Source organism: Heliconius melpomene, chromosome 14 (assembly GCF_056956725.1).
Source record: "Heliconius melpomene rosina isolate 202511_hmr_F chromosome 14, ASM5695672v1, whole genome shotgun sequence".
Classification (NCBI taxonomy): domain Eukaryota; kingdom Metazoa; phylum Arthropoda; class Insecta; order Lepidoptera; family Nymphalidae; genus Heliconius; species Heliconius melpomene.
Window position 1 is genome coordinate 5,521,032 of NC_140402.1, and position 25,533 is coordinate 5,546,564.

Consider the following 25,533-nt stretch of genomic DNA (forward strand, 5'->3'; position numbering starts at 1 on the left):
ATAATTTGTTACAAAAAAGTTATTTTTATATGAAATATATATATATTTTTTCATAGGTCACATAATAGTAACAGAACCTAAAGGTGGAGTGCGTCCGCGTATAGCGATAGAGCCCCGTTCAAGGAGAGTGATAGTGGGAAAAGATGTAAGACTTCCGTGCGCGGCCCACGCCTGGCCGGTACCCAGCTACAGGTAAAAATCTTATAATATTTATAAAAGAAATATCTGATTTAATTAAAATAATAATAGTAACGTGTGACTGTGGGTTCGATTCCCACTAGAGAAAATGAAATATTTTTAATTCTTCGCTCTGTCTCAAGGTAAACCGCCGCGTTGGGCCCCCACTCAACGCAATGCTCTAGAATTGAGAGAGAAAATTTGGAAAGGAGTGTCTTAACACTAGGTACCCTCTGCCTACCCTTCTGCGTGCAGGGTACATCGGGAAACTAAGAAAAAAAAAGTTCATATTGAATTCATTCCGATACAAAGAAGACAATATATATAATTTCACTAATGTTTAACAAGTAAAGCTAGTAGCTACCACAGATATCGATTCTACATACTTCTTTTATTTCAACTTTAAAAGAAACCACGGCATTGTGTACCGCCAACCAAAAGAACTTCCAACAAACGGAAATGGGAAAGTAGGTTATAATAAAATTTTCTCTTTAATTTACGTAAAAGGTTTTATTTATTTTATATAAATTAAACTTTAATAATTGTAGACTTTTATCAGTTTATAACATTATTATACAGTCATTAATTATATAATCGAGGCCCAAAGATGTGACCGACACTTGTGGGTTCGATTCTCACTAGAGGAAATTAGTTATTTAATATTCTCATTTCTTTGCTCTGGTGTCGAGGCAAAGCGCGGTGAGTTCCACTACTCAACACGCAATGACTTCAGAATTCACCGTAAAGTGAGAAGCGGAGAGTATTAACACTAGGTTCTCTCTATCTACCCTGATACATTCAAGATACAGCGTAAAGCTAAAAAAATAAATTTAACAACGAAAGTAACGAGGAAGTATAAGCAAATATCATACATATAAAATCCCATCAAAAACATAAATGTAAAATGAAAGCCAAGTTTTGTAATAAAACGTATGCTTTCAGCGATAAAAGAAGTGAGATGTAAATGTATGCCAAGTTCAATGGTCAGTCCTGAAATTTATTTTTACCAATATAAAATATTTTATAACAACTGAAAATGCCCATTCTTCTTACAACTTGGAGACTTTATTTATGTGTAAAATCTGACTTGGCTAGTTTTCAAATGAATTTACATCGATGTAAATGAATGTATTCGAATTCTATTCTATTCAGATTCTATTGTAAATTCATATGAAAACTAGCCAAGTCAGATTTTACACATAAATAAAGTCTCCAAGTTGTAAGAAGAATGGGCATTTTCAGTTGTTACAAAATATTTTATATTGTTAAAAATAAATTTCAGGACTGACCATTGAACTTGGCATACATTTACATCTCACTTCTTTTATCGCTGAAAGCATACGTTTTATTACAAAACTTGGCTTTCATTTTACATTTATGTTTTTGATGGGATATCATTACTTTTTGTATAGAAATTATAAGTAGGAAGATTCATAATGTAATCAAAATCAAAATATTCTTTATTCAATTTGCCCATTACAAGTACTTTTCCTATAGGAAGCTACTGCGGCAAGAAACTCAAGAGTTGCTCTTTTTAAAACATAGTTTAGAGTAAGCGCTTCATAGGACATTTCTCTTCGCCGAATAAACCAAGTAGGACACCATTGTGATAATACACTTCTATCTTAATATTGTACAAATCTACTGCAGCCTTTATTTCGTAAGTAGCTCCGTACGTAGTTAAGCAAAGCATGTCTTCTTTAGAAGAGTAAGGATTCCCGTTTCGAGCGCTAGTGTAGATACTTAAATCATTCCAGTTACGACATACGTACTCTACTATATCGCAATTTATTAGTTTGTTGTATATCAATACGCTCAAACAAAGAATATGCAATAGCATGGAAAAGACAGCTCCCATCGGGAGGCATTGGAACAATTAGGTGTAAGTTCTTGTTTCAACCACAAGCAATTCTATTGAGCGACTCATTGTTCAATATGTCTTGGAAAAAATATAAACAATAAGTTTATTAAGTGCTGACGGTACCAATCTGAATTGATATGATCCCAAGGTCGACTTCGTTCTGTGCCGTTTTCACAAGTGTTCCTAAAACCAGTAAAATCATGAAACCCAGGCCAAAAAAACCATTAAAATATGAGCGCCTTCGTACAATAAAATATATCTAATATAATTAGGTATTTACTTTTTTATTATGGTCAATAATATTATGTTTTATTACTCTTAAGACGATATTTAATTATATATGAAAATAGATTATATTTATCTATGAATCTCGACTATAGTTTTTATTTCGTTGATTAAATGACAGTTGTCAGATTTGAAAGTAATTAATGTATGCTGCGTTTAGAAATCTGATATATTTATTATTATTATTTTCTAATTTTATAATTTTACTAGCGGACCCGGACGCGGCTACGCCTGCTTGAAATATAAGAATATAATTTGTATAGAAATATAATTTCAATTTAGATGAAATGCTAAAAGTGACTATTATATTTATTTTCATAAGGATGGATATCAAAATGACGCGGTAACGAACGCGGTCGCATAGCGACGACGGTTGTTATTAACATGGAAGAATAAATTGCATGTCAAATTAGAAAGTATTTTAATTTATTAGTACATATGTGTAATGTAATATTATATAGCCTATATCACTTCTGAAGAATGCAGCTTTCATACAACATAGTAAATCAGACCAGTAGATCCGGAGATCTTAGCGTTCAAACAAACAAACAAACAAACAAACTCTTCCGCTTTATTATATTAGTATAGATTGGAATAACTCAATACGCAATGTCTCCAGAATTCAATGGAAAGTGGAGTTACTGAGTGTCTTAACACTAAGTTCCCTCTGTCTACCCCGCTATGTGTGGGATACACCGTAAAGCGGATTTATTTATTTTTTATTATTTTATTTAAATAATGTTTAATTTTCTCTTTTTTTTCTTATTTTTTTTATTAACAATTACTTAAATTTTTACTGTTAATAATTACTTTATAATTACTTCTGTTAAGATAGCTGGTAGGCTGACAAGATATCAAAATAAAAATCAAATCAGCTTCACGCTGTATTCCGCACTAAGAAGAGTAGACAGAGAGAACCTAGTGTTAAAACACTCAGTAACTCCACTTTCCATCGGATTCTGTTGGCATTGCGTGTTGAGTGGCGGAAGTCTACACCGCGCCTTGCCTCGACACCAGAACGAAAAAATGGAAATATAAGTTTAAATAAATATTTCATTTCCTCGAGTGGGAATCGAACTCACAACTAGTCAGGTTTTACAGTCACACTTTGTGCCCCTGTGCCACGACTGACCTTACAGATAGTATATTATTATTAAATTTTATATATATTTTTATCAATATAATTATTTTTTATAAGTTTTTATTTATATAATTTTTTTAGTGTATTTTTTTTTCTGTTTTAGGATTCTGTACCTTGAAAGCAATAAAATAGAACCCTTATAGGATCTTATATAGGACTTAGTACTTAAATATTGTAATAATAATTTAATATCAAATACGTTAATCGACTATGCAAATACTCTTAGTATAATAAGTACTAAAATGTTTAAATTATCTATATATATAAAAGGACTTGTCCTCACTGACTGAGGTAAGACGCACGCACAGCCGTAACCGGTGATGGTAGAAACGTTAAATTTGGACAAATGTTTACTTTCGTAATCTGGACATCCACTAAGAAGGGATTTTAAAAAATTTTAACCCTAAAGGGGTGAAACAGGGGTTGAAAATTTGTATGGAAAAAAAATTAAATCGGCACCGATTTTCATAAAATTTGAAATTTAGATTTTTAAAAGTATTTAATTGAACACATGTTTCATAGTTTTCTAGAATTCTCCCGCTAAGGGTGCAAATAAGGGGTTGAAAGTTTGTATGGAAAAATCTTTAAACCGCCACCGATTATTATAAAATTTGAAATTTAGACTTAAAAATATTTAATTGAACACATGTTTCATGGGTTATTAGAATTCACCCTTAAATAGGCAAGCGAAGCTGCGCGCGTCCGCTAGGAATAAATAATAATGAAGGATGTTAATCCATTTATTATATTTTTATATTTTTACGTGAAGCCCTTGAAGTCCACATGATGACAGGCTTTCTCAGGACATAAATTAGAGTCATTTTGGACAAATGGAGACATATCTTATCTTAAAATATACTTGAAAGCATCATGTTGTTGTAGATGGCTTACGTAATTAAAAGTGAAGTTAGTCTACAAAACAAATAAAATATTTACTAACGTGTGACATAAATAAAAGCAACAATATATAAATAATGCATTGCTCTTATATTTTACCAGGCGCTACACTATAAGTAAATGTGCCTAATTGAATCTATTTATTGAAAAATTATAAGAAAATTTTAAAAAAATACTAGTTTCGGATTTTTTCCTTTACATACACCCAATTACTTAACCGGATGCTAAATTTCACCATTCCAGGTCATCTGGAACTTGGTTAACATTAAGGTCTATAGGTCAGTCACCCCCCTAAAAATTTACGATTTTTGGACGTCATTATCTAAATAACTATTTGAGCTGTGTTTATGAAATTTAATGCACGTATAAAGGTAGGGGGTCTAAATATTTGAGCCAAATATGATAGGTTTAGGTGGAATAGTTTTTGAGTTACGAATAGGTAAAAAGTGGCTTCAAATGGTTCGTGTAAAATAACACACGGTGCTGCTCGCCAGTTCTGTTCGTAAAAAAACTTGGCCACGCGCTCCGCGCGTTTTAAATGTCAACACAAAGAAAATGTCATCTTGAAACTCATCTTTAATGCACTGAAAGAAACACCGCATTGCCGTATAACGTGCTGTTATTCTTTTACTTTTACTTTACTTAGAAATACGTTTCTGTATTAAAATATTTTTTACTTTATGGAATTTTAAAGGATATTTACATATTAAATTGTCAATAAGAGATACTTGTTGGTATTTGATCAATCTTCTTGTTTTAAACTTATTTTTGGTTTCATTTTGTTTTTATTTAGAATAAGTAAATGAATTACAACGGAGAAAATTAAACAAAAAAATATGCAGCTTTAAACTCTACATATTAAAATTACATATATTTATGAAATTGAATCAAATGTAAATAAATATATTGTATATCGACGGATTACGAAACTTAAATATATTTAAATGTAAATAAACAGCGATATTTAATACCGATTATTATATAATTAATATAAATATTTGCTATTATTACTGAGAATAATGAATTAAAAATTTAAAACCAGCCAAGTGTGAGCTGAACTCGCGCACTAAGAGTTCCGTAAATCACGTTTGTTTGTTTATTTTATTTGTGTTAGTTTATTTTGTTTTTCAGAATTTGTTGTTATAGCGCCAACAGAGATATATTTTCTGTGAAAATTTTAACTATCACAGTTCATGAGATAGAGCCTGCTGACAGACGGAAAGACGGGCAAACAAACAGCATTTCTAGTAATAGGATCTCGTTTTACCCTTTATGTACGGAACCCTAAACATGAATTATATTATATTGAACATTAAAATTGAAAATAAAAACTTTAGTTATTACTTAACTGTTGACCTATTTACAGTAATGATGCTCTACATATTCGGTTCTTATTAAGAAAATCTATATTCATTTCAATTAACCGCACTATAGGTATACTATAAAATCTAAAAGTGGCATATTATAGACATACTATACATTTAATTAAAATATACTGCGGTTTTATATTTTATATATCATAAAATTATATACCTAATAAAGAATAATGTATAGCAATTTCAAGGTAGAGAAATGAATGCAAATGAAAGTATTAAATTTCATATTTTATTTCAACTGAATAAACAAGAATTTTGCTTACATGTTACAATAAAGATAATTAATATTACAAAAGGTATATTAATAGTAGAGTAGATTTTCAATTAAGTATATTGGCTCACTAGAACCATATACCGTGTATAAAAATCTCGATTTAATCTCTAAAAATAAAATAATAAAGAAATTATAATAGCGCAGCAATGTTGTGAAATATATCTCTATGAGTGAACACGATAATTATTTTTCGGTTCATATTTATTATTTACATTTAAAAACTTGCTAAAACTTTTATTTTTCCGATCTCGTTGTTTTTGTGGGGTTGGGATGTATCACCCTATGCTTTTCCCGTGCTATTTTTGTTAAGAAGTAATAGAATCAACTGTGGGACAGTCATTAGATTTTCTCTGCCTATTATGACCAAAAAAATGAGACTTAAATATCACATTTCTCACCTCTCCAATAGCCAATAAACATGGAATGTTTCGACAGTTGAGAAAAACGACAATTACAGAAACTAAATTATAATTAATTTTCTTAAAAATGGTATAATATTTTGATATATTTTTGAAATTTTAATAACTTTATATTAATACACATAAAAATTAATAAAATATAAAAAAGATAACAACTTCAACTCTAACAGCGAAGGTTATATTAAATATCAAAACAAGCGCACACTTTACCCCAAAATTCATTTCCAGGGCATTAAGCAACTTTTTATGTCTTCACCCCTGATTTGATTTAGGGTTGGGCTGAACGCAATCTCGTAATCCCATGCGGTGTTTAACAGCCAAGAAGCCAATTTACCTTTACTTTACATGTCACGTCACTATTAATATGTCCCAAGTAACATGTTACCTTATTACTTGATTAATCAAAAGTCAAAACTAATATACTACCTAAATTTTTCAAGGTTTTTGAAGGTTAATTCTTTCCAATTAGGGAGCAAATAAGGAGTATTAAAACACCAATAAACTTATTTTTCTGTTTATTTGGTTACGCTGCTGCCTTAATGATATCTAAATATCTATAAGTGATCATCATGATCTGACTTTGTTTAATGTGCCTTCAATATCGTCTTCAATAAGTAGCAGGGTAGGCAGAGGAAACCTAGTGTTAAGACACTCCGCTCGCCACTTTCCGCCGAATTCTGGAGGTATTGAGTGGCAGAAGTGGCGGTTTGTGGGAATACTGAGAATCGAACCCATAACCTGTCGCGTTCACGTCACACGCTTTCTCCTCTTGCGACGACTGGCCTTGCAGATTAATATATAATATATTAGTTACTTTCGTGACCACAATATAATTAGAAATAGAACAATAGCATTGTTAATAGATACATCAAGTACTTGGTATCTCATTAAAAAAGGAAAGCATCTTCGAGCACATTCCAGTAATGAAACCTCTCTATGGTGTTTCACGATGTATGTATTAAGTAGATGGCATTGCAGCGTACTCGTATTGTAGAATGTAGAAAAAGGAACAAGGCAACACATGGTCTTATCTTTGACTTGTTTTTTTATAGCTTTACGCGGTAACCCACACAGTAGGGTAGGCTGTGGGAATGTAGTGTAAGGACACTCTGTTCCTCATTTTCCACTGAATTCTGGAGGCATTGAGTATTGAGTCCACAACCATGAATCTATCCTTGTGTCCCTGTGCCACGACGACCCTCATCTTTGACTTAGTTTTTTTAGCTTCACGAGGTGTCTCGTACGCAACAGGATAGGCAGAGAAAGCGTAGTGTTAAGACACTCTCTTGTTTCCCTTTGTCCACCGAATTCTGGAGGCATTGGGTGTTGATCAGAGGAACTCAACGCCACGCATTGCCTATAATATTTTATTTCCTCGAATGTTTATAGTCATATACTTGTGCCTGATTGATTGTTTATATCTGCAGTAGGATACGCAGAGGGAACCTAGTGTTAGGACAGTCTGTTCCACCTTTGACTAAAATTTCTCGAGGTATGGCGTATGGTTATTTTTATTAACATTCTGTTCCTATTTAATTTTAACTAAATACATAATTTAAATTTTATAGTAGTAACTTTAATTCAAAGGCTTAGATATTCACTTGTAAGAATTATTCAGTTCACTTATCTAGTACATTATAATAGTTAGTTTCTATAAAAGTGAACGTTTACTTTGTAGCAAAAGATAACTTTTTAGCGCAGTAAAAGTAATTTTGTGTGAAATTTTCCTTTAAACTTCAAACAATAAGTACTGAGTCGGACGAGCTCTTTGACCGGCAAAAACTTATAATGGTTTAGTTTTTTTAACTGTAAATAGCTTAAAGTTAATAAGCATTTTTTTATCAATAAAGATAAAAAATAAGCTTAATCACTAGTTGTCATCCATACATTACATTTTTTTATATATTTGTAGCTTTCTTTAGTTTCTCGCTGTATCCCGTACCTGAGAACCTTGGAATCTAGTGCTAAAACACTCTGTTCCCATTAAGACACTTCCGTTCCGCTCTTGCTGCGGAGTTCTCAAGGCATTGAATGTTTAGTGGCAGATCTCAACGCCAGGCTTTGCCAAGGAAATGAAAATATTAAATATTTTATTTCTAATGTGGGAATCGAACCTACAACTGTTGCATTTACGCACTCACGCTCGAGTCCATATGCGACGACGGACTCGTTACATTACCTACTTGTAATTATTGTTCTAAGTAAACTTTACGATTTAAATATTTGTTTAGGTTCAGTAATTAGAGGTATAACTGCTTGCTTAAATGTATAACATACATATATATACAATAAAAAGCAGCTGCCATTAAAAAGGTTCCCACTCGGGGGAACGAATTCTTTTTACTTTTCCGCTTTTCTACCGTTATTCGATGTTTTGGCGGCGTTGAGTTCAGTCACTCACTAGTTCATGTTTTTAAATTGAGCTGGATCTTAAGACCAGTAAAAAAATAAAATTACACTTTATATTATATTGTAACGAGATAGGTAACATTTGTAGAAAACTGTTTCTGATCGAATGTTTCCCATTAGCTAAATTGAACTGGAGGACTGGAGAGAATATTATCGAAAACTAATATTTTATATAAACGTCGAACCTAAATTACCTTTGCAGCAGTTAAAGAACTGCCTTTTGTACAAAATCCACGAGTTCTATCAGCACTCCATCACATTTCCTGTTCAGTTATTCTTATAAGCGGACAAGATAACTTTAACGTTTTGCAAATTCAAAAATTATGCTTGACTCGAGCTGCCACCGCCATAACTTTTCTTTCAGACCACAGTCGGAAGCCTTTTAGAATGCAAATGTCTCCTGCATTTCGACTCTTTTGAAAACTATTTCTTAAAGGAAGCTAACTCGAACATTGGAGATTTCCAGTGATGAAGCCATTTCGTGAATTTCCTCAGGATATTAGATGACATTTACTTCCAATATCTCTTAAGATATAACGAATCCAATATAGTGCTTCTGCTTCATTATCATACCTAGCTTTTAACTAAACACTGTGGCAACGGCTTTTTATTTCATTATTAACTGTCTCACTTTTTTGTAGTTAAGTATTTAGATAGAGTTTAATGGTTAAAAACAGTCTCATTTGGTTACGTTAAAATTTTGAAATATAGCTAAGGCCAGCCGAGAATATGGAGAACGGTAGTGTCTTAATGGGAACGGAGTGTATTACTCCTGTGTGACACTAGGTTCCCAGGTTAGCCTTAAAAAAATACAGACTTTATATGAAACGTTTTTCAAAGAGAACATTTTCTTCAGGAAAATAATTAAATTTATAAAATGGGTAAAAGTTAGAAACTGAAAAAGGTAATTATATATGTAATTCTTTTACAATTTAGTTTACAGATTGTTGAACATCCTTTAGACTTGCACAATAAGCATTGACTTGTTTATGTTTAATTCCTCGGTCCCTATAATTTGCTTTAGAACGGATTCCTTTCCGTTATTGCGTTGTGCAATTACTACGAATCCCGTTGAATTGCATACCGAGAGTCTGTTTTAGTGTTTGATGTAAACAAATAAAACTATTGTACGCTCGTGAAATTATATTGCCGTTGACATTGGGAATATTTGCATTAATTGAATTTGTGTTTCCACTAATTCATTTCCAACATTTAGCTATATTATTTGAGGCCAGTCGTGGCGTAGGGGTACAAAGTGTGACTGTAAAACGATTAGCTATGGATTCGATCTCCACTCGAGGAACTGAAATATTTATACAAAACTTATATGTCCATTTCTTCGCTCTGGTGTCGAGGCAAAGGACGGCGTTAAGTTCCGCGTTCCGTTCCAACACGCAATGCCTTCATAATTCGGCAGAAAACGGAGAACGGAGTGTCTTAACACTAGGTTCCCTCTGCCTACCCTGTTGTATGCGGAATACAGCGTGAAGCTGATTTATTTATTTATTTACCAATATTATAATTATGTTCTAATATCGGCATATTCTAGTGAAAATGAATTTAAAGGACGAGGAATTTAAACGAATCAATAAACCTGACTGTGCAGTACAGTTACTTACTCACTGATTGTTACTTATTCAATTTTAGATTTTTCAGCATAGGTGGAAGGAATTAAGAAGTCACTCTACAATTTATCTTCCATATACAAGGGCATAGCGAAGTACACGTAGTTTTGGAAACCAGACCAAGAAACTACTTAAATTACTCCTATTTGAAACTTCGACGTATAATTATAATCTTAGTCTAACGAACAGACAAGTTATATTGGCCTCACATTGTCAGATCTAAGTCTTCATTTCCAATTTTAATAAGAAATCTTTTTTCTAGGTGGTTTCGCGAACACCACGAGCAATTAATACCAATAGAGAAAACAGCGCTTTGGCCACGAGCCTCAGTTCTAGGTGGCTTGCTCAGCATACAAAGGCTACAGCGAGAGGACGCTGGCAGGTTTATCTGCTGGCTCAACAACACTGCTGGCGGTGAATCAGCTCACTTCACTATCATTGTTACAGGTAATATTGAATTGTTTTAAGTATAAATGCTATACTATGTATGTGTATGCCTTATAGTGAAAAATAAAATATTCATTTAATAATATCCACTCTGTAATAGTAATACAAGTAACATAATAACACTTCTATCCATGAGGCTAACGTGACGCATGTAAGTGATTATACGCGATGGTACTGGGTTCGATCCCCGCTCGGGGGAATAAATTATTGTTTATTATTTTTTTTTATTTCTTTACTCTGGTAACGAGGCAAAGCGTGGCGTTAAATTCTGCCACTCTGCCGAATTAAGCCTAAACAATGCCAAAGTATAAAAACTATCAATTAAATTCTTAGACAAATAAATTAACCATATAATAAGGTATTTCATATAATTAATAATAATTAAGCAAAATAAAAACTAAAATATTTATATATAAACTTCACTATAAAAACAGCTTTTGTTACAAATCTAGATTATGTTCGTATGTAAAGTTTTTGTTGTTTACAACAGAAGCTTATGAAGTTGTTCGTGCGTGAGAAACATATTTTTCTGTCATATTCGACGCACGCGGGCCTCGCTGCTCACTGCTCAGAGCCTGACGTGAATAGCACGCACATATAAATACAAGTGCATGCATGAATACGAACGAACGATCTCTCGTTCTCAGTTTCCTGTATTTATAGGTTTTATATGAACTTTTAGTTGTTTCGAGATATGTTTTAAGTTTACAATTCTATTATATTATACTTGTGAAGATGTCTGTTCCACTTTCACGTAAAAACTGTTAAACGGATTTAGATGACATTTTACAGTAATTTAGCTTAGAAATCATAATATAACTAACATGGGGTACAATAATATTTTAAAAATGTATAATTTGACTTGTATCATTTTTAAGCGAACGAAGCCACGAGTGGGTCGCTAGTATAGTAATAATTTAATAATGATTTTTTAACGTAAAGATAATTAAAATTGAGAGTTTACTTAAGTAACCTATTTATTTATTTTTTATTTACCGACTAAATTACATTTTTTTAGCGACTCTAGAAATTATAATACAGAACTTAAAAATACACACATACCTATAAATACTAAATAAAGTTACATTATAATTTTTTACTTACACAAAAATAAACACACACTATCGTTACAGAACCAATATCCGTCCGTATAAAACCAGAATTACTACGAACAAAATCCAACGCAGATGTCAATTTCGAGTGTAGAGTGTCCGGTCACCCCATAGAAGTGGTGTATTGGATACATGATGGCAAAGTGCTGAAGGACACGGAGAGGGTTCGGATATCCCAGGATGGGTTAAGGATACATATCAAAAATTCAGAACAAAACGACCAGGGGGTGTACCAGTGCTTTGCGAGCAACACCAGAGATCAGGCGTATGGGGTTATGGAATATATTATCGATGGTAAGTATGGCCTTTATGTAAGTTTATGTGAAATTTTTACATTTTTCTTTTTTATTTTGGAGATTATTGGGTATTTAAAACACTAACTCCTATTCATAAGTTAATATGAACACTATAGATAATACATATTATATTAAATACTAAATTTTTACCTCTCCCAGGTAGAAAATCGAAGTTACTTCAAACAAAAACAAAAATATAATAGCATTAAACTGATTATTTGAAAAAAATCTGGGAAATATTCTTAAATCTTAATAGCAAAACACTATAAAACTACATAATGTAGACAGTTCTAAATAGATAAACATTTTTTATCAGATTTTCTTCAACTAAACATCTATATGTAGGTACTCGCATATAGAGAGATAAAGGGGTGCGACGTTTTGTACTACCAATAAATGCCTTCCTCCCATCTCGTATTTCCCTCCACTAAACGGGCCTCCTCTAAAGATAACATTGTTGCTTTGTCACATTTTATAGACAAGTAATCCAAATATTCTCAATAAATATTTCAAATCACTTTTTTTTATACTATATTAAATGTTAATTTGTTTGTCGGAGTGTCTTAACACTAGGTTCCCTCTGCCTTCCCTCCTGTGTGCGGGATACAGCGTGAAGCTTTTAAATGGTATCATAGTGTTCCATTTAATAGGTTACATAAGTTAATTTTGTCTTTTTGGCGTTCCTCGCATTTTAAGAATTTTCCAAATAAAATCAAATGAAATGTAAGGAAGTATAATCTTAAACATTATAAAAGCTTTTCTTTTTATATAACAAATATTAATACTAGGCTACTACCGAATGAGCAGATGGTAATATGTGTATTATAAAAGAGCAAGGAAGGAGCAGGCTGGCAATATACTTGTTGCGAATTGTGTATTTGCTTGCTTTTCATGCAGACTTCTATTGGTACTTACAAATGTACGGACGCCACCGCCGCTATAGATTTAACGGATTTTCTAAAACCTAATTTGTATTTAAAAACCTTACGTTAAATCTGTAGATCGAATATAGAAATATGAACCGAGATCTATTTATTTTACACATTGCCGGTGGAACAGTATTTACTTTAAACAATCCCTAAGAATTTTATTCATTACCTAGGCAAACTATTTGTATATATTCATATTATTTCATACATAGCCTAGAATCCCCGGATATTTTACACATTGCCCTCGGTAATTTTATAAAATACTAAAGCTATAAAGATTTTCGGTAACATATATGTACAACCTAGATATATCTAAATGGACGTTAATGAGATATTTTTTTTTCCTAGCATCAGAAGGCCGGGGGCGAGCTACAGGGAACCGATCGAGGCGCGCACCCTTCGCACGAAACACCCACACTCACGACAACGACTGGAATTTTACCGGCACCAGAGGTAAAAATAAATACTGTATTCTATCATTATATTCATTTGTAGCATATGTAGGTAGGTAGAAAAACTTCTAAGAAAATGTATTCATACAATCAATAATTATAGAATAAATTACTTTGTAAGTAAAACTAACAGGAGAGAAGCTGATAATGTACATCTTTCTTCCAACACCGTAAAACTAGTAAAACAGGAAAATTTGTGCAAAGAAGCACCTAAGCAAGAAAATGTGAATCATATGCTTGCAAATTATCTAAATAATGACAAGACAAGACTATAAATAAGAAGGTCATAAACGCACCGTTCAGTTCCGAGAAGGTTCCACTAGGTTCCCTTTGATATATGACCGTGACTCAAAAAAACAAACATGGCAAGCATTTGCAATACATTTTTACACAAAACACAAAGAAAATATCACGTTTCTCATATAATTAATATATAAATCAATATTTTCTCATTAAATTAAAAAATAAACTCTTACCTTCGAAATTTTAAGAGATTCTTTTAATTTAGAAAATTTTAAAATTAATTAACACCTTAAAACTAGTTACTAGTAAGAGCTGAGTGTAGCTGAGCTTCAATGTCTTTCACTTGTGAGGCAGACAGAGAAAACGACATAAAAAACCTGCACTTTTCTTCTCGGCATTTTTTGCGGTTTTCACTTCGCCTTAATCAGGCTGTAGATTATGTTTAGTACTTATATAGGTATGTGTATTCGTTCCATGTGAAAATTAAACAGTCGGTCGTCGGTGCTGAGAGCAATGTAAATAGGATTATAAAAAAACGTCTTTTTTATTATTTATGTCCACCACAGCCTTAAAATTAGATATATATGTTATTTAAGGTGTAGAAAGTACTGTAACGCAATTTCAAAATGCTTATAATTCATGGATTATTTTTTATATACGGTATATGAGAATTTTTCAGGTATTGCATGTTGTGTGAAAATATTAATAAATAATAATTTATATCCCCGCGTGAGGACCGAAGCTTCAGCCTCAACCTTTACAGATACATTTTAGACAAATTCAACGTATATAGATAGACTAGCGGCCCTATCGTGGTTACACCCGCGTGAACTATGTTATTATTAATTTCTGTCTCCATGACTACGTCCTAGTGACGTCTATGAGACTATTCTACGTCTATTTGAGACTCCTAGCATTTGTAGTAACGAAGTTTCATACAAACTTTCGACCCCAAAAACAACCCCTTAGAAGTCGAATATTGCAAATTCCCGTCTTAGCGAGCACCTACGTCCTATAAGTAACTCCTATGCAAAATTTGAGATTCCTAGCACTTGTAGTTTCTGAGATTTCGTGATGAGTGAGTGACCTTCCGATTTTATATATATAGATAGATGTGAAATTCATGAAATGAACGACAAATAGAAAAAAAAAACTAGAAAACAAAAAAAAAATAATTCTTCAAAATAGATGATAACAATGAAGCCAACGTTACGCTGAGGTATAAGGTTGTTACTGCCCTGAAAAACTCAGCGGAAAGTAGAGAACGGAGTGCCTTGACACTATGTTCCCTCTGTTTACCCTGCTATATACGGAATATAGCATGAAAGTGTTTTTTTCATTTAATCATATAAATGAAATCCAAGTAGTATTATTAATATTACTTGTCTCATTTATATTCTTATCTCGTTTTTAACTAGGCCATATTCAAACATAGATTTAAATACATGTCTACTACAATAATTTTCGAGACATTGTTCAAATAAGTACATAGTAAGTTAAATGTATTTATGTGCGGCTCGAGGCTCTGTCAAGCTTCGTTTTATCTTGTTCTAAGGAAACTTGAAACTAGAAACGTGATCGCAACTTTAATACTGAAAGCTTATAGTAAATATTTATATTGTTAACTTTATAAAGCTTATGTTTTATTATAGAGAATCCACAGTAATTAGTATGTACATTATTTTAATTATAAATGAATAATTATTATTGAAGCCAGGGGAATTAATTATTATTTATTAATATTTTAAAGCGTGAGTTCCACCGCTTAATTAAATGCCGCAAAAAATTAGCGGAAAGTCGGGAACGGAGTGTCCCTCTGCCTACCCTGATATTCGCAAATTACAACGAGACGCTAAAAAAAATATAGTTTAGAAGGCAGTATTAAAAGGATATACTTATCCCTGACTGTCGCTATAAATTGTATGAAATAGCTGGTATTTTTATTAAAGTTATAATAAATGGTTCCACAGTAAAGTAGGAAAAGCTCTTGTACAGAATACTCGTAAGTATAATAGTTTTCTAGGACATCTCTATGAATATAATGCAATGCATCTAAGTCATATTTATAATCAAATAGACCCAGGTCCTCCATATTGCAAGTCGAAAGAAAAATTTAAAACATTAAAGAAAATGTTTAATATTTTCATTTCTTCATTCTGTTAGCGTGGTGTTTAGTACCGACATTATGCCCAACACAATGCCTCCAGGATCAGGGGGAAAATTGGGAAGGGAATGTCTTAGCTTCCCAGGTTCCCTATGCTTATCCTATAGCTATGTGGGATATGTGGGGTACACTGTGTCAAATTATAATAAATATAATGTACATATATCGGGATGTATATCTATGTATTTCTTACTCCATTATTCGCTGTAATTTAACTGTCAGAATAAAGTTAAATACACAACTTACATTCTTCGCTGTAAGGCAACAGTGCCTAAATGAGCCTAGGATAAAGTTTGATAGTTAGATTCATCGTGTTTGAGCCCCGCAGCTCTGTCAAGTTTCGTTTTATTTCGTTCAAAGGAAACTTTAAATTAGATAATGCATGGAACCAAAAGCTTTGGAGTAACAGCTTTTGTGTTTTCAAATACATGGATTCTTTTTTTTAGATTACGGCATGTATTTTTTCTGCTACATTATTAATTAACTTTGATATCAATTAACACTAGTCTTCCTCTGCCGATAGGCACTCCCACGGAAATGTCTTAAGAGAAGGGAGCGTCGTAACGCTAGGTTCCCAGGTTCCCCCTGTCTACCCTGCTATGTGCAAGATGCAGCAAAATCTGAAAACTATATATTTGTAGAATGATATGTAAAGGTAGTTCAATTGTGGTATCAGATGAAAGGGCTCCGGCTAAGCTAAGCTTGAATTTCAGAAAAAGCTCCAATTTTTGTACGGAACGCTCAATGGGTGAGCCCGACTCGCGCTTGTCCGGTTTTTTCAAATTCCAATCCCAAAACGTTAGTTTTTTGTTATCAGATTATACCATTAGCAAACACGATTTTTTTATTGTTATTAACATTATCATGATCGAAATAATGTTTCGAATTCTAATCCCTAGCGGTATATTTATTCCGTATATCGTATATCTATATAATAGGTGCCTTCACAGGCTTTCATAGTCTCGTTTTCATAATTAGGTAGAATTGGATCTACTATCCAAAATGTTGTGTTTTTATTAAATCAGTGTTTGTTTTGTGAAAAGAGTGAAAAAAAAAGGGAAAATTTTCTATAACTTCCCTGAGATACCTGAAATAATAAAATATACATATTAATTAAGTATATAAAAAATAGTATTTTAAAAAAAATGGACTATACAAGATAATTTCAATTACTCAGATATTTTTTTTTATAATAAGTCTTCTTTTTTTAGCTTATTTCGATTTAGGCTTATATTTTTTATATATAAATATATTTAATAAATATTCTTACAGTTCAAGCAGGCGAAGCCGCGTCCGGGTGCGCTAGTGTAATATAAAAATTAATTTTCACCAAGTTACCCTTACTCCATAAAGCTGTAAACCAACAGCTCATAAAACCCGATCAGTATAACATAATCACTATCGAACTAGGTAATGTTCAACTTTTTATCCTCCCGTCGGCTTCACCATAAAATATTTAAAAGTCCATTTTTAAGCGCGGATCCGCTGCAAGCTATTACAGTCAGCTCTTCAGTTCAAACAAAGAGTCCCAGGGACGGGGCACTGCCTGGAGCGAGGAATGCTGTACTAAAAGCCATACCTTGTCATACCAATTAAGATCGTATAACCTACCCTTAAGGTACATTTTACAATTTAACCAAGTGAAATATACGCCTTTTCGACTCATTGTCAATTCTCTCCCCGCTATTTGGTGTCGCTTCTCTTCAGGGCTCGAGAGCCGTCGCAATGCACACACGTTCGCTATCGGGATGTATAAACTATATCAACAAGCTTTTTAATTTTCTAAATATAATTTTATTATTGAGTCCAGGTGTTGCGCGAAGGTGTAAGTGTGTGACTGTAAATGTGACAGGTTGTAGGTTCGATTCCCACTCGAGGCTATGAAATATGTCATATTTTTATTTCTCCACTCTGATGTTGAGGCAAAGCACGGCGTTGTTGTCCGCCACTAAACACGCAAAGCCTCCAGGAACCGGCGGAAAGTGGAGAACGGAGTGTCTTAACACTAGGTTGCCTCTGTCTACCTTGCTGGTTGCGGAATACAGCGTGAAGCTAAAAAATATATAATTTATTTGGTTATTATAGAAATATTATTGTTTGTGGTTGCAACTGTATTGTGAAGCTGTACTTCAGCAGATGCCACTTCTGTCTCTACAACTTTTTTCATATTTACCAATCATTTTCATGGATATAAAATTATGGTGTTTTCATTGGTAAATGTACATATATGAAAAAGTACAACTAATTAATGAAGAAACAGAAATTTCAACTCATAGTTATTACAATACGTTTTAAAATCTATACTTTTCATAAAAAAAACGGCTGAATTTTATTCTAAAAAACACAAACTATACAGCTATAATATTATAAAAAAACACAAACTATACAGCTATAATAAACATTAAAAAAAAGAATGGACACCCTTAGTATTGGTTGATTAAAATTTTATTTCAATAGCACCATATTGGGGGCGACCTATTAAAAATTCCAACATAAATATTCTGGCAACACCCTTTTAAAATATTTCACATGTTAAGCGGGCAAAAATGTTGCGGTTAAAAACGGGCAACACCATATATAATGCCGCGTGTCGTGCGAGACGGGTCGAGTGTATAAATTATGCAAGTGGTACCTTCTGTTAAAACGTCTCATTTGTGACCGCTGCTTCAGTAGGATATATGGATTTTTTTTTACTTCAATGAGTTGCTAAAATTATATTTTGTCAAAGCTTATTTTTCTTACTTTCCGCCTTCCGCCGAACTCTGGAGGCATTAAGTGTTGAATGGCGGAACTGAACGCCGCTCTTTGCCTCCACACCAGAGTGAAGGAATGAAAATAGAAATGTAAATTAATATTTCATTTCCTGGGATGGGGGATCGAACCCATAACCAGTCACTTACAGTCACACTTTGTGCCCCTTCGCTACGACGTGCACGACTACATCAATTAATTTTTTTTAACATAAAGCCTAAGAATTTAATATTTTTTTATATTTCTATATCAAAAATAAGGAAAACCTCACCATTTTCCGAGTTGTCAAAAACAATGTAATATTTTCAGTGAAGTGATTTAAAAAGATTTAATCTTTAGATCCCACAGTAGAACGTGAAAGGGGAGATTAATTTATCAAAGGGATTAGAACGAGATACATAACCAGACGCGATCGGCACTGCTGTCTCAGAAAGACCGCGAATAAATGTAAAATCTTACAAAGCTTCACTTCATTCTAACAATTTGTGTTCTGGTTTCATTTTATATTATGTTTCATTTAAAGATTAGTTTATAATACTATTGTTATAATTTTTCTTTACTTTTGGGGTTAGAGAACGGCAATCGAACCCGCAAACTACCGTGTTTATACCTCAGTCACACTTTGTGCCACTGGGCCACGACTGGCCCCAATGGAAATGAAAATAATGAATAATTTTGCCAAGTTAAATCGCTATTATATAAAGCATAACAAAAACCAAAACATATAAGTCCATTACATTCCATACATTGCCGAAAGTTAAACGTTAACGGTATACCGAGGCTGTTCGTCAACTCGCTCATGGCAAATGCTGCATAAGTTTATGGAATGAAAGAAGAATGAAAGAAATGAAAGAATATGCAAACGTATTACAAATCCAGCCATATTATATTTTTAGTTCAAGAAAATATAAACTTTGTAGCAATAAAATAAACCTAAGGCCAGGTGTGGCGCAGGGCTCAAGCATGTACAGATAGTGGGTTCAATTCTCACTCGAGGACATAAATATATATATGTAGAAGCATCAGAAGGGGCCTCAAAGCGGTCTTGGCTTTCACTATTCATTTGTGGGCGTTGTAGGAACAGAGATGTTTTAATAAAAGTCACACTTATATTCCACAATGTCTTATTACTCGTTTACATAACAGTTTTACAATAAATCTTACAAGATTAGCAAAATTACAATAGATTAGGAGCCAATAGGTTAATTGGTGAACATCTCACGCCATAGCTGTCAACCAATGACATCCGCTATTATTCGTGGCTACACCTACTACCCTCTTCGGGGTTACCCGCTCCATTTTAAATATTCTTCTAATATAATCCATTACATAACTCAATTAAAATCGAAATGTAATAATTGCGAAATTATAACTAAAACTAATACATAGCAGCGCGCCGTCATATATATTTTCATTTCATCGTTCTGGTGTCGAAGGAAAACGCGTTGAGTTCCACCAATCAACACATAATGCCTCCAGAATTCGGCAGAAATTAGAGAACGGAGTGTCTTAACATTACCATTTAGGCTCTCCACCTACCGACCACGAGACCTACCAAGCGAGATAATTTCGTGAAGCTGAAAAAAGAACTCTCAAGTAAGCATTATCTATTTCAAATTCAAATATGTTCATATGCGAGCGCTCATCGTATACCTACCGGTATATCGGTATTAAACTACATCAGCATTTTACTCGTCTGCTTATGAAATGTAAAGGAGCTGAACTTTACAAGTTCCAGTTAACAAGTAATAACTTTGGGTTAAACTTTCAAAGAGAAACAAAGTATCTGTTAGCATCGTTTTTATACTATAATGTGAAAATAACTATCCTTTGCCTTCTTAAGACAACAAAAATGATTGAAATGCTGTATTTAAAACTATTTTAATATTTGGAATTCCATTGAAAAAACCTAATGAAGGTGAAGATTTTGTGCACATGAGACAGCATTGGGTTCGATTTTCACGTATTGAATATAAAAATAATATTTAAAACTATTATTTATTTCTCTTATTGGTGGTTATAAAATAAAGCTATTATTTATCCATCCTTACGTACAGAAAATACACGAAAATAAAAAGAAACATGTAAGCATATAATCGGTGAGTTCCTCTTTAACATCAAAAGCAATCGAACAAGAATAAGTTTAGGCTTGACTTGAAAAGAAGAATCTGTTACTTCCTAATAATTATACCTAGGCAACATTTAATTCTTTTTAGTATTTTCTTGTATTTTCCTCGTATAGTCCGTGTTGAAATACATACTAGTATAAGGTAGAAGAAGAATTAACTGGAATTCTCACGGGGAACTTTCGGGAGAAGCAATTATAGTTAGTTCTAACTAATAGATACTAATAGTAACACAAAGCGTTGAAATCCGCCACCCCATGTGCAATTTCTCAATGATTCGGCGGAGTGTGGGGAAGAGAGAGTGTTAGCAATAGGTGCCCTACCTTCCTAGATGCCTACCTCTGCCTATCTTTCTAGATGCGGGATAGAACGTGAAGCTAATATAAATGCATAGAATAATATTTATAAATTTACGAGAGAATTTTTCTTTAAATATTTGCATAATATATACAAACATTTTAAGTGCATTTAAGAGCATTAGTTTCGTATGGAACGAAGCTAAGGTGCGCCCGCTTGCCATATTTATGGTGAACGTCTATAATATACACTAAATGTCTTATAAAACTTTATCCTATTATGAAATACCTGTATTTCGAACGAATAGCCCTCTTATATTTCCAAATAGAAATAAAACTTTTAGATATGCACTTAATATTTAAAATAAATTAAAATGTCACATATATTTAAAAAATTCTATTATTATAAGATATCATAGCAGGGTAGACATAAACTTATTAAGAGACTTCCGTTCCCCACTTTTTTTCCGAAGTGGGGGTATTGCGTGTTAAATGGCGAAACTAGTACTATTAATTGTATGTCTTCAAACAAATGAATATTCTAAAATAAGTAAATGCAAAGTTAATGTCAGCTTCCATTTACTTCTCACCTCCACTCTCGCTAATAGGGCTGACTTTGAATTTGGCGGAGGAATTATTGTTATTCAGGAATGTAAAGATCTTAAAAGTATTTTTTTCCGAATTTTGGAGGCATTGCGTGTTGACTCTCTCTCTCTCTCTTTGAACTCGACACCGCGTTTTGTCTCGTTACCACAGTTAAGAAATGAAAATATTAAATGTTTCTTACTTCGACTAGTTGTGAGTTTGATTCCTAAGCGAAGCAATAAACATTTGATGGCCTTTAAAGTTAGTTATTTATTTTTTCTACATATTCAAAAATATTTATTTACAAAAATAATCATTATCTGTACATCACCTACCGTCTTTCCTAAGCTAAATTAATTACTGGGTTTTAATCTATTAAAAAAAAGCAAAAAAAATATAAAATCCCTATATAAATACTCATCAATTAAAAAATATAGTCTATTATTTCATACAGTTTTACGTAACCGCCGTCCTATAAAGATTCGTGCCAGAGCTCGCAGGGGCCGGATTTGCGACCCGCCTATTTCCATAATACCTTAACTACTTATGCCGCTTAGTCGAAGCGTAAATTAAACTGGATCCCCACTAGCCATACATTTCGCTTCGACCTCACGCTCTAGAAATTAAGAGGCATTTATTTCTCTTATCTTCGCGGAAAATATTTTTCAAAGTAAACAGTGCAACGGCTGCGATGTTTGTTTTTCATTCATATTCTTAAGGCCATTAGGGTAATTAAAGATAATGCTAGATGAAATTATTTGAATTAAAAATATTAGTGCCTACGCCGTAGTAATTTTATAACATAGAACTCTGGCGTCGAAGCAAAGCATGGCGTTGAATTCCGCTACTCAACACCCAATGCCTCCAGAAGTCTTAACACTAAGTTCCCTCTGCATATCCTACACACGTGATAGCATAAATGAAGCTGAACTGAACTGTTTAAAATATTCATGAAAATATCATTTTTTTTTTCAAAAACCTATATGCTGCAAATAAAATCATTATTTATCTCTAATAAAAACAATGAAAATATAAATAATATTAATAATTTCCCAGAATCCAAGCCCGAGCTGGTATATTGGTTTTCGGAGCAGACACTTCAGCCTGGGCCAAGTGTGTCACTCAAATGTGTCGCGATGGGTCATCCTCCACCCCAATTTTCGTGGCTGTTAGATGGATTCCCTATTCCTACTAATTCAAGGTAAAAATGTTATTACTTTATTTTTAAATCATAGTTAGTAATATATCTTATTATATTTAGAAACCGTCTATTATATTTTCTTAAGAAACATTATTGGGATATTCGCAAAATCGCCTAAAAACCAAGTTATTTACTTATTTTTAATTTATTTTACATATTTTTTATCTCTATATTTCTTTTTTTTTTTAAATTGAAGGTTTGTCGTCGGCCAGCACGTGACCCTCCAAGACGACGTGGTCAGCCACCTCAACGTCAGCCGCGTCACTGAGCAAGATGGCGGCGAGTACGCGTGTGTCGCCAGCAACTCTGCTGGTAAAGCAGTCCACGCGGCCAGGGTCAACGTATACGGCCTCCCGTATATCCGGGAGATGCCCAAAGTAACTGCGGTTGCAGGAAGTGATTTAAACATTAAATGTCCTGTAGCCGGATATCCGATTGAATCGATCACGTGGGAAAGAGGTAAGCTTGATATTTCATACAAAAATACTTAGTATTTTTGGACCATTTATTTATTTTTGAATACCTGACAATATTACCTTTAATTAAGAAAAAAAATAGCCTCTCGTTGTATGGGGGATACACATAGCAGGGTAGGAAGAAGGAACCTAGTGTGAACACACCCCGTTCCCCAATTTCGATTGTGGTGGAACTAACAACACTACTAACAAACTATAATATCAATAAACACTAATTCATTCCCCTGAGTGAGGATCGAACACAAAACCGTTGCGTCACACCGTTGTACCGCTGGACCACAAATGTAATTAAGACTGCAAAAATACACAAATTAGAAGCAAGATATAATTAATTAAAACAAACACATCATTTTAATAAATGTATTTAAAGCGAAACAGATATTACACAAAACGGACTATGGCGTTTTCCTCTCCTCCCGTCTTGTTTAATGAATGTTTTTTTTCATTTCGTGCCATTACATTCTAAAATTGAATTGTCGTCTTGATGCTTTTCCGAGATTATTTTCGTCTCGCGTTTCTTCCGCTTTGTTACCCTTTTGCAGAGTTATGTTTCTTAAAAGTATTACTTACCTTTAAGGCTTTTGATTAACAATATCAAGATTACAACATTGTATAAATAAAATGATATATTTCTTTTGAGAAAATAAACAAAATGACTAAGCCATTTGTGGCGCAGGGGCGCAAGCTTTCGATTATAAACGCGACAGCTTGTGGATTCGTTTCCTACTCGAGAAAATTAAATATTTAATATTTTCATTTCTTCGCCATTTAACAGGCAATGCCTTCAGAATACGGCGAAAATAGCGTCTTCTCACTAGACTTCCTCTGCCTACCTAGCTACAGGCGAGCCCAGCACATACAGAAAAAAAAGAAACACAATAACAGCCCATCCTTTAGGAAACGTCCATTGCCTGAAAACGTATAACGCATCCTCTGTCAGTTTTATTAAGATCTATTACATTCAATGTGACAGAGGTCTTACCCAAACCCTCGACCCTATAATAGTAGCACTTCATAGTTAAAATACAATTCACCCAGTTTAAACAGAGCAACATAAGCCTCACGTCCTAGCCAATCCGTGTATCAACCGGAAAATCAAACAGAGCATAGAGTAAATGCCACAACGGCTGGAACGACGGAGAAAATCAAATATATTACAGATTTAACCAACCGCTTGAAAGGACACTTTAGTGCAAGAGTATCGAATTAAACTCAAGGGAGACGGAGGAACTTTCTCTTAGCAACAGGTCGTTAAGGAAACTAGGGCGAGTGCGCGAAGGCGAAAATACACAAAGAATGGTGCGGATGTCTCTATGACGTCAGTATTCCAGAACAACATTGTTGACATTTTCAAGATAAAATGTGACAACGTTATTGTGACCCAACAACGCCCCAGATTCATATTAGCTTTACACTTTTTTCTAAGCTTAGAGCATCTACATATCTTAAAACAGTAAATTCAGGTCATAATTTTCTCTAAACTAAATTTCTCTGATATTGAAAAAAAATCCAATATAAACGTTAAATAAGCTGAAGGAATTCAGTACAAAAATCACTTACAGCGGAAAAACCTGGCAAAAGATGATCTATTTTCGTTGTACAACACTTTTTCCTCACTCAGATCAAAGAGACATATAAAGAAAATATCAGAGCGTAAAATCCGTAGCCCGTTTAACAAAATTACTGGGTAAGATCAAATTAAGACTCGCCGGTCACTCCTTCGTAATTTTCCTTTTCCTCTGTGACCCTTGTCAACAACGATCTTATCTTTTCATAGATATCTCATTAGTCCGAAGCCTTTAAATGGCCTATATTATTTTCCTGGACATTCGCAGCTAGATTTGCAATTACTATGGTATTTGAGGCCAGTCGTGGCCCAGAGGTAAAAGCGTATGACTGTAGACGTGACAGGTTGTGGGTTCGATTCCCATTCGACAAAATGGAATATTTAATATTTTCATTTCTTTGCTCTGGTGTCGAGGCAAGGCACG

At 33.4% G+C, this 25,533-nt stretch overlaps 1 protein-coding gene across 6 annotated transcripts in view; it reads left to right on the forward strand.

The window, feature by feature from the left end:
* The window catches only part of Dscam4 (Down syndrome cell adhesion molecule 4), a 180,072-nt gene that overhangs the window by 130,921 nt on the left and 23,618 nt on the right, over positions 1-25,533 (forward strand). For all 6 annotated transcript variants that reach the window (XM_085197069.1, XM_085197072.1, XM_085197073.1 and 3 more), the window contains exons 7-12: positions 57-192; positions 10,727-10,911; positions 12,045-12,317; positions 13,597-13,701; positions 22,922-23,066; positions 23,263-23,525. In XM_085197069.1, the coding sequence (XP_085053195.1) occupies positions 57-192; positions 10,727-10,911; positions 12,045-12,317; positions 13,597-13,701; positions 22,922-23,066; positions 23,263-23,525 (1,107 nt within the window). The remainder of the gene's footprint in view (positions 1-56; positions 193-10,726; positions 10,912-12,044; positions 12,318-13,596; positions 13,702-22,921; positions 23,067-23,262; positions 23,526-25,533) is intronic.